Genomic DNA, 18,170 nt, shown 5'->3' on the forward strand with positions numbered 1-18,170 from the left:
CAGCAAATGACTCCTTTTAATTACTTAGGACATATTTCTAAAAAACAAATACTACTTTTATGTATAAATACTTTTCAATAGTCTTACTAAAATAACTTACAAAAACACATATTTAAATGTGTCTTCAAGCCACATATTTTAATCACATATTTTCAAATTACTCTCCACTTAGAACCCTGTGGGGGATGGCTGTGTACACACGCGTGCCTGGCATGTTTCTCAAGCCACCAGGTCTGGGGCTTATTGGCCACATCAGATTCAGCTGCCTTAACCACCATCCCAGTGACTGGCCCCCCAATAGCCTTTTTAAGCTCAGTGTGTTCCAAACAAATAGTTTGATTCTGTCCAACCTGTCTCCCAGCCTTTTAGCTAGTCTTGCTAATAAACCACCACCTGCCTGGGTGTTGAGGCCAGAATCGTGCTTGATTCCTCCCCCATCCACTCCATTCGGTGTATGGAGATCACTGCAGTTCTGCGTCCACAGCGAATCCTAAGTATTCCCCCTTTTCTCTTTCTCTGTGGCTGCTAGTTTAGTCCAAGCTATCATCCTAACAGATTTGCTTTTTCATACCCTTCTTTCTGTGTCTGTTTATACAGGTGGGGTGGTCCTTATAAGCCATAGTCTAATCAGCCGCTACACTGCTGAAAAATCTTCCACTGGATACTTCAGTTAATATAAAATCCAAACGGCCTTTAATCTCATATCTGTCTGCTGTGAGCCAGGATCCCCTTCATTTCACTGCTCCAGACACGCTGGTGGTGTTTTTGGGACCCTTGCGGTTGCTCTGCCTCATACAGTTCTGGCTTCTCATTTTTTTTGGTTGGGTGGGGGAGAGGTTTTTGCTGTAGGGCACATGCGCTCGCCAGACAGACAGAGAGAGACAGAGAGATAGAAAGCGAGAAATCGCCCCCTGGGGGAGGATGGTCATGCTGCAGTCGCTTCTCCTCTATTCTCCTCTCCGGATCTTGGGCATGCACGCACATGCGCCTGGCGTGAGTTTTAAGCCACTGGGTCCGGGATGTGAACCACGGTCGACTACGTGGGAGTCCAGCGACATAGCCACTACGCCAACTGTTGGTCCCAAGTTCTGGCTCCTCATTTTAAACCTTTATTCTAAGTTGCTATCACCTTCCCAGCCAGGCCTTTCCTAGTCCTTCATGTAAAGAAGGGCCCCTGTATCACTCCGTCCCATTGCCCTCCTGATTTCTAATGTCAGAGGGCTGAGGGAAGGAGGTTGAAGAGTTGAGCAGATTCATGCTTGGAAACAAGCACCACAGTCTGAGGCCTCCTTTGTCTGTACTCGTGTACGGTCTGCTTCCTCCATGGAAGTGTGGCCTGCATGAGAGCACGACGTCTGTCTGTCCTGAGCGCGGTTGCATCTACGCAGGTAGTAGACACTCCCTGGCAGAGAGCTAGCACTTCATGAGTATTTGTGCACTGACTGAATGGATTTATTATATTGCCTTAGAGAAAAAATAAGTTCTGAATTCCAACATTAAGTAAGTTATAATAGGACTCAAGGCTAATTTTTAGGCAAGACATGATGGACTTAAAAAAATTTTTTTTAAGAATTACTTATATAATTTTATTTATCATTAAATTTGCTATAGGGCATGTGTGCTCACCAGAAAGTAACAAAGTGGGAAAGCAAGCTGTCAAGTATAGGACTTGAACCGCGGTAGGCCATGGGGGAGGGGAGTTCAGTGCCATAACCACCATGCCACTTGTTGGACTGACATGATAGACTTTTAAAGAAATTATTTATTTAAAAATTTTTATTTATTCATTCATTTTAATTTGACCAGAGAGACGCACAGGGGGTGGGAGTGAGAAAGCAAGTCACCAGGTCTGGGACTTGAACTGTGGTCAGCCGTGTGGGAGTGCCTTCACCACCACGCTACCTGCTGGCCCCGACATGATAGACTTAATATTCTTGTTTCACTTTGGCCCATTTTGAATCTATATTCATTTTTAAATAAGCAGTTTCAAAGCACTTTGATTTGGAGAAATTATGTTCAGTTACTGCCAGATACTTGCTACTTTTCTTAGCATTCTTTAAAGTAGTCGTTATTTTCATAAATGAGAAAATGCAGAATTGAGAAGATGAATAATATCCCCCACGGTCACACTGGGGGCTATAATAAAGCACATTTGATCCCAAGTCTGTGTAGTTGTTTTTTTTCCACGTTCTGTAATTACTTCCTTCTTGGAGATCACGCGATTCAGGAAATGACAGTGTGTTTTATATGGGAGGCAGCCTGATTATGTGGAAGAAATAAAAGGTTGGGGACCTGTTTGAAGCTGACTTTTGCCACTACTGTGACGTTGTATGAGTTGCCCTGCCGCGCCCCGCTGTCTGGTTCTTACGGTGACGGCGGAGTAAAGCATGTGTACACCTGCCTGGCACGTTGCAGGGATTGGGGACGTAGAAGCTGCTGCTGTTGCTGCTGTTGCTGGCGTTTGTCTTTCCCTTTCCCTGAAAGTGTACGTGGAGCATTGAGCGCTGATGTCTCAACTGTGTTTGGTTTACACAGGTAGAGGAAGTCCGAGATGCCATGGAGAATGAAATGAGAACTCAGCTGCGGCGACAGGCGGCTGCCCACACTGATCACTTACGAGATGTCCTCAGGGTACAGGAGCAGGAGCTGAAGTATGAGTTTGAGCAGGTGAGGACCTCTGGCAAAGCGTTGGCTCCCGCTCGGCCCCCTTCCTGCACGGCTCCACCCACAGTGATGGGCAGGCTTTCCTTTCCTCTAATGAACTCTGATGTTGAAGAATGGAGAGCGCGTTCTGATGTCCCCCAGTCTGGGTGGAGTGAAGCTTTCGTCCATGGGAAAGACTCCTTTTTACATAATGGTCTGTCCGTGATCAGATGTGCTTTATACACACATACATGCATGTGTGTCCAGATATGTGTGTATACACACACACACACACACACACACACACACTCCCTGCTCATTTAGACTTTTCAAAGCCATAAGAAGGGCTGGTAAAGGGTATCAGGAATGTACACAGTAATATTTAAAGTATCACGTATTGCTCCCTCCTCCCCGGTTTTTTTTTTTTTAAGATTTTTGCGATAGGGCTTGTGTGCTTACCAGAGAGATAGAGAGAGTGAGAAGTCACTCCCCAGGGGGGTTGGCCATGCTATAGTCCCTTCTCTACTCTCCTGAGATGTTGAGTGTGTACACACAGGTGCCGGTGTGAGTCTCAAGCCACTCAGACTGGGACTCAAATGGTGCAGTCAGCTATGTGGAATCCACTGTCTTAACCATGACACCATCTGCTGTCCCTTATATGTCCCACTTTTTCTGTACCAACTCCTATAGAATATATTGCATGATCAGATTGTATAACTGAGGACATTACTCAGAGAGGATGTTTTAGAATCACAGCAAATCATTAGGATACTGTTAAGAACAATGTTTCTACTTAGCAAGTCATTTATAATACTAACTTGGGTCCGGCCAGTGCCATGGTGGTTAGGGGTGCTGGACTCCCACATGACTAACCGCAGTTCGAGTCCTGGACCTGGCAGTTTGCTTTCTCACTCCCCTCCACTCTTGCTTGCTCTCTCCCTCTCTGGTCAGATTAAAATAAATAAATACAGTGAAATAAAATAATTCTTTAAAAAATTAAAATTTTGTCTTGTAAGAAGGAAATGAGGTTTTCTAAGTAAGGAAACCTTCCAGAAAATTGAAATTTATGCCAATTTGAGAAGGTATTTTATTTTAAATTCTATTTGTTGGTTATTTTTCTGAGAAAAACAAATGTGTAAGCTCTTTAATTCTATAAAATATAATTTAATTTGTGCCAGTCCCATGGCCTAGGTTACTGGAGCTAGATGCCACATGATCAACCACGTGATTAGAAACCTGGCCCTGGTGCATTGAAAAGCATGCTGGACACATGTGTGTGCATGCCAAAAATCCCAACAGGGTGGGGAGAGGAGAAGGGATCGTGGCACAACTGTGCCCTATTAGGAAATGCGTTCTCCTCTCTCCCTGTTTCTCTGTGGTGACTGCGCATGCCCTCTGGCAGGGGAAAAAAAATTTTTATATGTATATATAAATAAGTAAGATATAAATAAAATTTAATTTATTATGCTTGAGGTGTAATGTAGCTACCTTACTTTGGAAAGTTGGCAGGCAGTTTGTTTCTGACTTAATAGTCTTTGTCTTCTCTCCTTAGTCTGCTTCCTTTAACATTAGGTTCCATCAGTAAATCTGTACGAAATTGACCAGCAAATTGAGTCAGGAAGTATTCTAAACCTTACTCATAATGTGGGAGTTTTATGACAATTGCCTTGAGATATTGAAGGCCCTGTTTGCTTCAGGAAGTTGGGGATGCTGGAAGACTAGCATGCACTGAAGCGGCGTGACTGCTTTTTCCCTCCCGTACACTGTGTCTTGTTTCAGGACCTGTCTGAGAAACTCTCTGAGCAAGAGTTACAGTTTCGTCGTCTTAGTCAAGAGCAAGTAGACAACTTTACCCTGGATATAAACACTGCCTATGCCAGACTGAGAGGGATCGAGCAGGCTGTTCAGAGTGAGCATGATCCTTTATTTTTTAAATTTACTTATTTTACATTCATTCACTGAACATCCGCACAGCATACAAAATGTGATTTCCCATTCAAACACACTGTCCATTGGCTTAATCATACATGTTATCATCAACACATAATTTTCCATTTCTTGTTTCTTACATATATATATATATTCCCCCCTGATTCCCTATTTCTCACCCTCTGCCATTATTTCCCACCGTCCTCCCATGCTGAGAGTGAGCGTGATCCTTATTGTCTTATGGATCGCTGTACTCAGTGCTCGTCTCAGGGTGTCCTGATATTAGGAGGTTCTTTCACTGATGTCTGCATAAAGGCATTAAAGTCACTGTCGCCAGATTTCTTGGAAAATCAGCTCCACATCTGAGAAATGAGAAACAGAATGTTGTGAGATATTAAAAACAAAAAAAGATCTGAAATTTAAATCTAAATAACTCGAAGTTTACTCCTTATGTGATCAACATGAGATTATTTACAAGGCACTTGACCCAGCACGTTTTAGTTACGACTTGAGTTTCTAGTGTGGAAATAAAGCTAAGTGTGTCCCCAGCTGGAGGTGGTGGATTGCTGAATTCTCCCACCAAGTCACCAGTAGTTTTGCTGAGGCCTCCAGGTGCCACAGTGAGAGGGAAATGCCCTGGCAGTGAGGGTATTGATGAAATGGGTTTCTCTGGGATGTTAGGGAATCTTTTTTCATGTAAAATAAGCTCAAGTGATTTCAGGATCTGATAGTCCATTAAATGTATTTAGTCTTCCATTCCTTAGCAGGAAATTTCTGATGGCCTTGGCACAAGTCTTAGCCTGATTTAAATACCATGTTTCTTTTTCACCTGCTAACAATGAAAGTACCTAAGTTAGATGCCATGCAAACGTGAATGACTGTGGTGCACAGTTTACCATGTTTGCCCTGGGTGTCACAGGCAGGAGGGAGGAGACTTAGTTGTGCTTCTGTACACACATCTTTGTGAGTTTAGTGAAAACAAGCCCTCATCCAATTCTGCAGTGCCTTACTATCCCATATGAAGGGGCCAGCTAGGAAGGGACGCCAGAAATGTGGTGTGAGGTGGGGTTGTGAACGGCCCTCGCTGGGCTCATCTTCCACCCTGGTGGGCTTAGTTGGCTGAACATGCGTCACTTCTGTGTATGGGTGTAGTCAGGTGAGAATGTTTTTTTTTGCCTTTCATTTGTAGGTCACGCAGTTGCTGAAGAGGAAGCCAGAAAGGCCCACCAGCTCTGGCTTTCTGTGGAGGCACTGAAGTACAGCATGAAGACGTCATCTGCAGATACGCCTACCGTTCCGCTGGGTGGTGCAGTTGAGGCCATCAGAGCGAGCTGTTCTGATAACGAATTTGCCCAGGCTTTAACTGCAGCCATCCCTCCAGAGTCCCTGACCCGTGGGGTGTACAGTGAAGAGACCCTTAGAGTTCGTTTCTATGCTGTCCAGAAACTGGCCCGAAGGGTAGCCATGATTGACGAAACCAGAAATAGCCTGTACCAGTACTTCCTCTCCTACTTGCAGTCCCTGCTCCTATTCCCGCCTCAGCAACTGAAGCCACCAGCGGAGCTCTGCCCTGAGGATATAAACACGTTTAAGTTACTGTCCTACGCCTCCTATTGCATTGAGCATGGTGACCTGGAGCTGGCAGCCAAGTTTGTCAATCAGCTGAAAGGGGAGTCCAGACGAGTGGCACAGGACTGGCTGAAGGAAGCTCACATGACCCTAGAAACTAAACAGATAGTGGAGATTCTGACCGCGTACGCCAGCGCTGTAGGAATAGGAACTACTCAAGTGCAGCAAGAGTAAGGTCTAGGGAGAGCACTGTCCGGTCATGTTTTATGTCAAAGGAAGTCAGCAGTGATCCATGAAGGGCTGGCAGCAAGGGTCCCAGATTGGTCTAGAAAGCAGGTTACAAGTACTGTTCTAAATGTTCACACCTGTTGCATCATTTACATTCTTTCCACTCGCTATCATGTCAGTGAACTCCAGGAGTGCTTTTTTTGCAACTTGTGTAACATTTTCTGTTTTTCAGGTTTTACCGATCAGGCTTGTGAGCCAATCAAAATAATGTTTGTGATCCCTTACTATTGATTTTGCCCTTGGAGCAAACTGAATAAAGCAACAAGATGAAAACTGAGTACCTTATCCCTTTGAAAAAGTACCATTTCTAGTTGGTTGTGTGCACAGCAAATTTTCTTGAAAGGCAACAACAGCAGGAGCAGGAGCTTGTGGCACGTGGTTCCCAGGCTGTGGTTTGGGCCGCCAAGCAGTCTTGCGGCCTGCTTCCTGGCTTTGAAGAATCTGGTGAATTGATCCCTGTCGGTCCAGTTCGAGAGTGATGGACAAGCCAAGTGCCAGAGTCCTTGTCCTTGAGGATATGATTACAAACTACTGGTCTCTGTCCACACATTTCGCAGTCCTCAAATGGGCACAGCGCACGTTCTAGAACACCGCTAGCGGACCATGTTTCTTTCTAGCGCCTGGACTGTGCACCTCTTCACCAGAGCAGGGGTGGCGAGCCTGTCATCCTAACAAGGAATAAGTCATTTTGTGGGTGTATTTGATCTGGACTGCCACACAGAGCAGAGCATTCTCAGTTCACCTTCCGAAGATGAGGGCGACTGCCATGTGGATAAATACTAACAGTTCCCATCTTTTTTGATTTCTTACTCATGAAGATCACCACCTCTACATAAAAATATGGTCAACAGGTTTTGTTTTTTCTTTCCCAAATTTGCAGTTTTTTTGTTGGGGTGTGCATGTTCCTAACAAGGTGACTAAGGGGACGGTTTTATCTGAGCAACACATCTGCAACTCACGCAGTTGGGAGGCAGGCTCCATCTTGTTTCTGCAGGTGTATGCCAGCCCCTGAGTTTGGATAGTCACATTCAAGTCTCTACACTGCAGTTGACCTTGTCCTTTGTTCTGGGGATGCACTGGCCAGTCTTGGGCTTTATGTTTATTCTTTAGGTTCCCTCCTAAGGGACAAGGTACACCTGTTTCTCTGGAGCACAGGCTTTATTTCATGGGCTTAATCTCTGAAGGTAGAGGCACTCTGGGCCCCTACCTGAGGGTTAGAAGATGTTTATTAGAAGGCAACGACTGTTTTAGGTCTTTCTCCTCAGGAATGGCATGAGATTGCAAAATACATTAACTCGCAAAACTTAAACTTAACCTGTTGGTCCTGTTAGGAAATTGCCATTTCCATTTTACTTATGGGATATGCAAGTTGATAGGTTGTGGGGATAGATAACTTACTTTTGGGAGCCCTGGTAACTTCCCTCAGATGTTGTAATGAGCTCACAGGAAGTAAGCAATACTGACAGGTTTCTTTTTTATCTCTGTAATCAAAAATAATAAAGACATGGGCTTTCACATTCTTAGTTCTTGGTAACAAACCTCCTCACCTCATTGTTTTTAGTAAACAGTGATACTGAAAAGATGACTTTGCTTGGCTAGCTCTGGTTTTCCTTCCTCAAGCCTAGTAAAGTGCTTCCTGAGATGTCATGTAGTAGCCACGTGAGTGGAGAGCAGGCTAAGCCTTTGGGTTCTCAGCTCTTGTCAAGGTGGTGGACACGGTAAGGCCAGGCCAGCCTCACTCAGCATAGTTTCATTCAAGCTAGAATTGATAACTCACTCCACTGCCACTTCAGGCCAAGTCATCATTGGCCTTAAACTGCATCGCCTTACCTGCCTACCTCCTCCTGACTGCGGTAGGATAGCGTTTAGCATTTTAAAACTCAGTCCTCCTGATAGTTTATTAAAACTCTTTGCTTTAATGTTGAAAGTTTCAAACTTAGTAATGTAACAAACAATTTTAGGTAGTCATCTTAAGGTATACTACTTCTGTACTCTTTGGTATTAATTTAAACCTTCTGCTTTCTTAACAGGTTGTGGATAGCAGCAGTCTCCAGGTCCCAAATGAGTTGTCCCACCAGTTTTAAAGTAACTTGCTTGAACTCAGTGCAGAAGAACAGATCATTTAACAGAAAAGGGAAATAAAAAGGCTTGAAGTCAGGCAAATTATTTTCATCAGGTCCAGTGGTCATCCTCCCAAATCACAGGTCTGTGCTTGCCTGGTTACCTTCCCTTGCCTTATCCTTGGGGCCCTGAGGTCTGCAGGGAGCATGAGAAAGCAAAGGCTGGGGCAGGGAGGAGGGTCACCCAGCCACTCCAGCTCCTACCTGTGTTGATGAGGTGACATGGTTTCTTCCACTAACTTGTCAGTTTACTGTAGGGATTCTGGGGTGGGGTTATGTGGCAAGAGTCAGTGAAGAGGCCATTGTGGAAATACACTTGGTACCCAATAGCAAAGATTAGGGAAGAAGTTCTGCCATGACCTTTAATCCTCTGGGACATAAAGGTTCAAGAGTCTTGGCTCTGAAAAATGTTCTTGGCCTTGATGTTGAGCAGTTCTGATTACTTTTATGTCCACACCTGGGCAGGTTCAGCTGGAGAGCGCTTTTTAAATAGGCTCCTGCCTGAATTGGGTTGGAGGCTTATTTACTGCCCACACCCTGTGGCCTTTCCTTGCCCCACGTCCTACACATCACCCTACATCAGCCAAGCCAGATAATACCTGATTCTCTGACAAAATGGCTAGTGTGCCTTTAAAATCCATTCTGCATGATTCTATAAAACTAGCCCGGCCCAGCCTTGCATCTAGGCCTTGTAACATTCCAGTGTTTTTCCAGGTTTGACAACTAGCAGTAAAACATGTGTATCATGCTCTAATACCTTTACTGCATATACGTCTGTCTGTGTTGTAATATAAAAGTGCACCAGTGTCATGAAATTGCACATCTGCTTAGGTTTATGGATCCATTTCAGTGAGAAATTCTGTTCTTCACCCAAAGTTCAACCCCGCAGTTTGAAATCAGACTGCTTCTACCCTACTTCATAGACTGTAGACACACCACTGACCAGACACCCTAACTCCTTTCCTCTCAGCCAGCTGCCTGGTGTAAGAAGTAGATCCTAAATGAGTAAGGTAGTGACAGTAAGATGTTGGCCACTAAAATCAGTTCAGCATTTGCTGAGCACCTGAGTGTCAGGTTTGAGTTGATTCTAAAGACATTGGCTGTCAAGCCTTTAGCTTGAACAGTTAGAGCTGTAATATGACTTTGTTGGGAGTACCCACATGTTCTATTGAACCAAAAATCGAATTTCTAATTTCCACACAAACTCTGAGAAAGCAATAGATGAGTTCTTGCAGATGTATTGGACTGCTCCCTTCCTCTTCTCGTTTGCTCCTTGTTTGGTTTATCCTGTTCCTTCAGTTTTATGATCTTCAGTTCCCATTTACAAAGGGCTGTCTTCTGATGATAAACATGGTTGTTTTAGATGCCTCTCCATGCTTACATGGTTAAATCAGCAAATACCCCTTTAATGTCTAGGGTTTTTTTAAAGCTTGGTCTGGTTCTTTGAATTATAATTTAAACCTTTCCTTCTCATATCTGTTTAAAATGCTGAACTGAGTTTCAGGTTGTATGTGGAACTTTTCCTACATGTGCATCAGCTGAGAAATGTTTTATAGATACTGTTCTACAGTGGGTCTTAAAAAAGCAAAGGGTTCCCCTGTACCTCTAAGAAGTAGTTCTAGCAAATGCCTTTCAAGAATGCAGTACTGGAGTTGTGTAAGTGCACATGGTGCCAAGGAGCATAGACAGACACAAAGACCAGTAGTGAAGACCGACAGAATAGCCCTGTAATGGTCAACATTAGATTTTATAAGGGAAACCCTTCTCATAAAAACCTTTTCCACAAGCTTATGAACATAGGGATGGGATCACAGAGCATAGAGAATACTGGAGCTGGGAACAAAAGCCAAAAACAAAAGTGATTATCACTGTTGGCATGTAAAAACATCTTTTATTGATAATAGAGGTTAAGACTATGGTGAAATAAACATTTACAAATTAGAGACTGGTGACTCATCCTATAAACCTTTTTGCTCAGTAGTTCAAGGTATTTATGCCCAGAGTGGGGGTCTGGGCTATCTGCAGCACATAATCAGAGCCAGACTACATATCAATCTCTTGAAAGTCCACTACAAAGTGAGTACTTCAGCTCAAAGATCAGTGAAGGCTGGCTGAACATATTACAATAACCAAATGTATTTATGTACATTCATTTATATATTTACAGCGCTCATTTACCAGTTGTTCAGCCCATATTGCCATTACCCTATTTAATCTTTTATATGCACACATTTTCAATCCTAACTATCCCTGAAACTTGGATACTATTGACCCAACAGCAACTGTGATGTAATTTTATGAAAACCTTTAGCCACCATCTCTGAGCTCAAGGAAGAAGGGTCACGGCAACACATTAGGCCAACAAAAGCTCAGTTAGCCACAGGGAGAGGAAGGCAGCCCGGCGATGGCTCTGGGCTGTCAGCCACTGACAAGCAGGTGTCTGGGCTTCACCTGAGGCCAAGAACTACAGACCCTGTGCTGTCAGACTGAAAAAATGGAAATGTTAATAGTTGGTTTAGTGGAGTAGGAAAGGACTAGATAAACTAGGAACCAGCAGATGGCATAGTGGTTACCATGCTGGACTCGCACGCAATTCAAGTCCCAGACCTGGTGGCTTAAAATTTGCTCTGGGTGTGTGTGCTCAAGATCCCAAGAAGAGACTGGAGAAGGGACTGTGGCGTGGCCATCCTCCCCAGGAGGGTGATTTCTGGCTTTTTGTCTCATCTTTCTCTGTCTCTAACAAGTGCATGCACCCTATAGCAAAATTCTCTTAGAAGTGTTAACATCTCAGTTCTGAAGTCCGATTCCAGGAGCTGAGGCAAGCCCATCCATGCCCCTGAATCTCCCACTTTCATCTGCTTTCATCACTGTCGCTGTCACTACTGCTGTCACTTTCATCCTCACTGCTACTGTCATGGTGGTCATTGGTCAATGCAGTTAATTTGCCCAGAGCTTCCCTGTAAGGAAAAAAAAAAAAAAAGTTATACTGGTTCTGGTGTCTCTGATACTCGAGTATAATTTATCAGTGCTTTAAAACACCCCACAGCTGCTCTGATTTATAGTAACAAAGGAAAAGGTTCCAGAAGCCAAGTTTATAGATACACATGACCTGTACGACATAATATAAAGATCTGTAAAGGCAAATAGACATATGGTCTGCTTCATTTTACAAGCTTTCCTTCATGGTAGAGACAGGACCCACTTACTTTTGTTCCTGGTTGATCACAAACTCAGCCATCAGTCTCTGGGTGAGGCCCTCACACACGGGCAAGCTGAAAGCACTGGCCAGCTTCACTACCTCGATGGCCTGAGCAGAGCTGCTGGATGCTTTGGCACTGTCCATAAATTCATTCAGGAGCTCATCTCTAAGAAAAGCAAAATGTGAACATTACTCAACCAAGCGCTTTAGCTCTTTCAAAGATTTACAGGCAGAATTCAGTTCAGTGGTAGCTTTGGAGGCAAAGTTGTATAAAGCATAACTTTTTTTTTTTAAAGAGATTTTTGCTATAAGGGTACATGTGTTTGCTGGAGACACCAAGAAAAAGAGTGATAGGAAGCAAGTAATCAATCACCCCTTGGGGGTATGGCCACACCACAGTTCTAAGGATTTTGGGCACGTATGCGTGCACACACCTTGCATGAGTTTTAAGCCACAGGGTCTAGGACTCGAACCACAGTTGACTACATGGCAGTCCAGCGATGTATCCATGACACCATCTGCTAGTCCCTGTTGTTGTGTTTTTATAATGCATAACTTTAAAGGGCCAAAATGTTATAAACATTCACTCAACAGGACCTTACTGAATATGAGTATATTCTAATGTGGAACACAAGATACAAATGCTGCTTGCCTCAGGATGCCTTGGGCAGTGGGGCACACTGAAAACCGTTGGCTTGCCCAGTGACTGGGCTATGTGAAGAAATTCTAATAACCAGAAGAATCAAGGAAGTCCATGCAACTACTTCCAGACTGTAAGGCCTGTTAATTTCAACTTACCTAGGAATCTTATTATGCTTCCTGAAAAGCCCCAACATTTTCCTGTTCAAAATAAGAGAAGACAAAGGTTATGAATAGAGTTGTGTTTTACCGGGACTCAGGCTGTTCATTTCTTAACTACATGTAAGCTCCTGAAGACATGGCTGGGGGCTCCACCAGCTCCCAGCTGCTTGTGTACCTCAGTCTCCTCAGGTGCTTCCACCCCACCCCCACACTACATGCATGTGCATGTGGAATTTCACAGGGACCTCTGATCTGCGCCAGTCTGTGCTCTAGAAAGAAGGGAGGGCACACACCCCATGCACAGCTGGAGAGGAGGCATGAGCTACAGCATGGGCTGTGTTCCTGACAACCTGGCATGGGTTCAGTGTGTCCTAGTCATGTTATGACGAGCAGGCTCAGATTGAGGCAACAGTCTCATGTAAGTGCTGACATCACCTGCCACATGCAGGAAGACGACATGCACGTACATTCAGCTCCCATGACTCAGCTGAGGTCCGTACCCCTGCGCCAATCATCACTGCCTGCTCGCAGCAAATGTGTGCCAAGCTGCCTGAGCCAACTAACAAACGCAGTGCCAAATGCTTCTGGTACAAGCAGCACAGCTGTTAGCAGGTTGTGTGTGAGCGCCACCCTTCAAAGACGAGCTGAGGCAGCAAGCCTTCACGATCTATTCCAGGGACAGTTAACAGACACATTTTAGACTGGCAATGTTCAGATCAAGGTCCTTTCATGTGCAAGAAACCATACAAGTACCCTCCACCCCTGCCACTTACTGACAGAACACACACTCAGCTCAAAACACGGAACTACCCCACTGTGGCTATCCCACAGAGTATCCTCTGGCTGACTTCTCTGCTTTTGCAAAAATGAGTACGTGTAAGGTCCCCACTCACAAACACCAGAAATTAGTATGAGACGTGCCGACGAAAACAGAACCGGAATACACTGGCACACGCCAAAAGTGGCTTCTAGTCATAGTCATGTCCAGTAAATGCGAGTGAGGGCCAGTCTCCAGAAGACCAAGGACACAGACCACATTTTAAGCTGGGGATTGGGGGTGGAAGGAGTACCACAAAGGATACTTTAATAACTTAAATGAAAACGGTTTGGTCACTTTGCTCCTTTGACTGATCAAACAGTGAAGTGACTGACATACAGACACAAATTAGGGAAGTTAGAAACGGAAAGAATTTTCAGATTGGAACCTCCCTCTTTTCCAAGTTTACCAGTCATACTTGTTTTTACCCAAAAGCTGGTTTCTATTAATAGCTTATATTTTACAACTTCTCATCCAAAAGTTATGTATTCTTAAATTGGCTCCTGATAAGCTATTAATACATATCACACGTCCGAGAACCTCTGCATAAGCTGCACAGAGCCACGCACAAATGCTTCTCACTTACGCCTGCGGTACTGAACTCACCAGGCCTCCTGGGTTCTCCCAGCCCTTAACAAGAGGACTGCCATGCAGTTGAGAGGGATGGCTGGCCACTCTGGAGCAGTATGTCTGGCATCTTGGCTTTCGTAGGTAGATTTGATATCTGCAGCACAGTCAGCAAACGCCACCTGAAGCTGAGAGGCTCCGAGAGTTAGCAGAACTGCCTAACTGGTTTAGAGGGGCCTCAGTTTGGGAGCCTATTACAGGACCATTGTGTTTTTGAGCAATTCATTTTAGTCATTTGAACACAGTATGTGTAGACTGCATAAGTAATAAATATTAGGTCATCGGGAAAGTCATGATTTAATAGTCCATGCAAAAATACATCATGACTTTTCTGACAACCCAATAGCTAAAAAACCAGCCAGGACCCTGTCCTGAGAGAGACAAATTTGACTAGCCATGTCTTTTAAATTCAACTATGAGTTTTGTTTTTAAATAGAAATTAAAAAAAAAAAGCTGCTGTAAATTGTTTGGTCAGAGAGGAATGAGGTGACTTTAGGAATAGTATTTTGCTAATGGCAAGTTCAGATGTGCATCATAACTTAATACATGGTTTAGCAGAACTTGCCACAGTGATAGAAAACACCAGAAAATCTATCCTTAAAAGGAGGGGTCCACAACCCCTGAGCAGCACAGCAAGGTTGACTGGCGGGCCAGAGAGCAAAGCTTCATTAGTTTGTATTTACAACCCCCTCCCCATCACTCACATTACCGCCAGAGCTCTGAGCTCTGTCCCGTCAGATCGGCAGTGGCATTAGGTTCTCACAGGAGCCCTCATCTAGTTGCAGGAAAACAAGCTCGGGGGAGCTTCCTCTGATCCTGCACTATACTGAGCTATGTGATTTTTTTCATTACATATTACAGTATCATAGTAACAGTAGAAATACAGTGCACAATAAATGTAATGTGTCTGAATCATCCTGAAACTACCCCTTCACGCCCGGTCCATGGAAAAATTTTCCACGAAACAAGTCCCAGGTACCAAAATGGTAGGGGACTGCTGCTTAAAAGGACCTCAGTACTAGAAGATAAACTGGTTAGCAGAGATGTGCTGAGGATAATGAAACGAGTTTCAGGACAGCCCTACCTCTGGTGGGTGCTTCTCTCTTGCCATGAGCATCAGGATCTCTTCTCTCACGTCATTGCGAAAAGTGTGACCATATTCTTTACTGTCTTAAATCAAAAAAGCAACACAGGAATAATCACCATCATGTCATCCCTGTTTTGGGGTGGGTATTTATCTACTCTCGGCTGTCTCAGGATTCCAGAAAGCCAGCAGGCTGGTTCATGGTCAGAACGACTGAGTAGTGAAAGCCCGTGCAGTGACCTTTCCCAGTCAAACGCAGCACGCACACTGCGTGTGAGTGGAAACTGGCTCCATGTGGAACAAACACTGTTTTACAGACATGGAAAGTGAAGCAGATAAAATGCCCTTCACCATAATACAACAGTCACCTAGTCGAAGAGATACAGATTATGTCCCATTTTGCAGTCAATTTACATACAAAATGACTAACACACACACACACACACCCCAACTCATGGGTGTCACTTGGAAACATTATTACTAAATTCGGTTATTAGTAGCTGAACAAAAGTTGATGTAATACCAGGAAACAGCACAGGCTTCTGGGCCAGAGACCCCCATTTAGATTTAGGGTCTGCCACATCACTTTTCTTCCCTAGGTCATGTCATGTAACAGGTGCATAAAACCTAGCTGGTTCCTATGTCATGAAGGGACTACCTCAGGTCATTTTCAATACACTTTTACTCATCCTAACCAAATTTACTCATCCTAACCAAAATGCTATATAAACAAGTGACCTTGAAGAAGACCTCAACTAAAGTATTCAACTGGGTCAAAAAGGAAAGTTTTCATTCATAACAATAATATTTGCATATTCATTAATCAAACTGTAGGACACTGAGACAGGCTTGAATATGCAATCTGAATCCAACCTTGCCAAATCTGAGGAATCATTTCCAGCCGGTTGGCCACATCCAATGCTCGGAGAAGGTCGATCAATGTTTGGGACCGAGGAAAGAAGACCTGTTTAAGAGAAAAATATAAGGGTATTTTAAAAGCATTAATCAGCAAAGATACCCACAAATTCACCTACAATGATAAATAACAATGAAGCATCTTACTGAAGGTATCAGGTCCTTGTACCACTTCAAGGTGACATCAATCTGTTCCATTAGACAAAGCAAACTGAAGAACTTGGAACTGTGATGGAGAGAAGTAAGTATACATGGTTTAAAATCCCTATGTCTCACAACAGGAGAATTATGAGGGAAATAATTATGTGATGATGTGTTACACGGAATTTTCAAGTACTTATAAACAATTCAAGGTAATGGGGCAAGGTTTGACCCAGGCAGAACGAACTGGGCAGAACTTCACACTCTCAATTGGCTATTTCTGACCTCCTGCACATATTCTCAGGTCATGGCGGAGGTGGGAACATCATGTTCACTTTAAGAACATTCAGTGTGAAGCAAGGACTTACACACATGCAAAACAACCCTCATACACCCATTATCAAACTGCTTTATCCTAAGTTCACGTTTTTAATCTGCCTACAAGCAAACCCACTTAAGAGCCTTTTTGGGCTCTAGTACCTTAGAAAGCAAAGGGCTGGGATTAAATTTATGAGGATGCACCCTGCTATTATAATTGGAAAACCTAAAATATGAAGTAGGTAGAAGAGAAAAATTAGGATTTTGGAGTGTTACAAAGTCAACCCCGATGACACCCAGTATACTTCCAAATCCAGCAGTTTTACCACTGCTTTAATTTCTAAATGTTCAGTATAGAGCAACCTCCTACAACCAGAATCTACTAAGTAAAAGGTCCATTTCCAATACACTTACTAGTAGAAATTTCGTCGAAAATCATGTCCAATGAATTTCCGGTTGTCGCCGGTGTTTAAAAGGTCGTGTACTTGGTAAGCGAGTTCTAGATCTCTGAGAGATGAGCACTGAAAATGTGCAAGTGGTATCATTCTGATATCCTTTATCAGCCAAACAGCTCTCATAACATAAAAAAAGGTGTAGTTCTCTGTGGAAATACTTACGCTGACACAACTATTAGTTGGCAGCAAGTAAGTTAAAAGAAATTGGGAAAAAAACAGTAGATTCTCATGTTTTATGAAACTTTTCATAAGAGACAGTACGAGAGCAAGCCACACTGCAATCCCCTCTTCATTCTCCTATCCTGTCAGGATCTGAGGTATGCATGCACCTGGTGTGCTTTTCAAGCCACTGCGGCCAGGATCTGAGCACCAGTCAGTAACGTGGGGTTTGGCTCTCTTTAACCACTAAGGTACAGGGCTGACCCATGAAATTATTTTGATTCAGCCACTCTTTTATCTTTGGAAATGAATTCTGCAAAAACATTTGGTCAAGTGCACAGGAGACACATGGAGTACTCGGCTAGTACCCCTGTACTAGTAAAACCCATGAATAGTTCTCGAAATGATTGAAAGAAGAGTTTAGTTATGGTTCTTCCCTTCTGGGAAATACTGCTGCTGTCCACGAACAACACTGTGGAAGTGCGACTGGCTGTGCACACATCTGAGTGCCCAGATGAAAAAGCTGGGACTATACACACTAAACTGTGAAGCAGTTCTCTAAGGGAACAGGACGTACTTTATTCACCCTAAAACTACTGGAAAATCTTCCTGTGATGAGCATGACAAAATGAAAAAATCAAATAAAAACCATTATGAACTTTAAAAGTTACTAACAGGTGGGGCTGGGTGGTGGTATGGTAGTTAAGGGCACTGGACTCCCACATGGCCGGTCACGGTTCAAGTCCCAGATTTGGCGGCTTACTTTCTCACCGCCCCCCGCCCCATCTTGCTCTCGCTCTCACTCTGTTGCTCTCTAGCCAAATTAATATAAATAAGTTTAAACAAAATAATTATTTTAAAAAAATGCTACTAGCAGGCAAATATGAAATACTCTGAAAGCTGATCTGAACAGAGGCATAAAAAAGGTAAAATTAAAAAATGCTACTAGCAGGCAAATATGATACTCTGAAAGATGATCTGAACAGAGGCATAAAAAAGGTAAAATATAGGGGCCAGCAAGTGGTGTGGTGGTTAAGGTACTGGGTACTCCCATATGGCCAACTACAGTTCAAGTCCCAGACCTGGTGGCTTGATTTCTCACTCC

The 18,170-nt window shown here is 43.7% G+C and overlaps 2 protein-coding genes and 1 non-coding gene across 11 annotated transcripts in view; 1 reads left to right on the forward strand and 2 right to left on the reverse strand.

Moving 5' to 3' along the window:
* IMMT (inner membrane mitochondrial protein) overlaps positions 1-10,487 on the forward strand; it is a 48,506-nt gene extending 38,019 nt beyond the window's left edge. For 5 of the 9 annotated variants that reach the window (XM_027768256.1, XM_027768258.1, XM_027768257.1 and 2 more), the window contains 3 exons: positions 2,536-2,667; positions 4,423-4,552; positions 5,762-6,706. In XM_027768256.1, the coding sequence (XP_027624057.1) occupies positions 2,536-2,667; positions 4,423-4,552; positions 5,762-6,375 (876 nt within the window). In that variant the 3' untranslated portion in view covers positions 6,376-6,706. Of the gene's footprint in view, positions 1-2,535; positions 2,668-4,422; positions 4,553-5,761; positions 6,707-8,459 lie in introns of those variants that run through there. The other 4 variants (XM_027768255.1, XM_006168374.3, XM_006168377.3 and 1 more) reach the window with 1 other exon arrangement.
* PTCD3 (pentatricopeptide repeat domain 3) overlaps positions 10,421-18,170 on the reverse strand; it is a 38,199-nt gene continuing 30,449 nt past the window's right edge. Inside the window, exons 17-24 of the mRNA XM_006168382.3 lie at positions 16,866-16,972; positions 16,140-16,218; positions 15,951-16,041; positions 15,078-15,163; positions 13,973-14,121; positions 12,547-12,588; positions 11,756-11,914; positions 10,421-11,506 (exon numbers count right to left, since the gene is read on the reverse strand). Of these exons, the coding sequence (XP_006168444.1) occupies positions 11,401-11,506; positions 11,756-11,914; positions 12,547-12,588; positions 13,973-14,121; positions 15,078-15,163; positions 15,951-16,041; positions 16,140-16,218; positions 16,866-16,972 (819 nt within the window). The 3' untranslated portion in view covers positions 10,421-11,400. The remainder of the gene's footprint in view (positions 11,507-11,755; positions 11,915-12,546; positions 12,589-13,972; positions 14,122-15,077; positions 15,164-15,950; positions 16,042-16,139; positions 16,219-16,865; positions 16,973-18,170) is intronic.
* LOC114006140 (small nucleolar RNA SNORD94) lies at positions 12,940-13,073 on the reverse strand. The gene has a single exon (XR_003547903.1). It is a non-coding gene; the product is annotated as a small nucleolar RNA SNORD94 (small nucleolar RNA).

The sequence above is a fragment of the Tupaia chinensis genome, unplaced genomic scaffold, assembly GCF_000334495.1.
Source record: "Tupaia chinensis unplaced genomic scaffold, TupChi_1.0 Scaffold145741_1, whole genome shotgun sequence".
Taxonomy (NCBI): domain Eukaryota; kingdom Metazoa; phylum Chordata; class Mammalia; order Scandentia; family Tupaiidae; genus Tupaia; species Tupaia belangeri.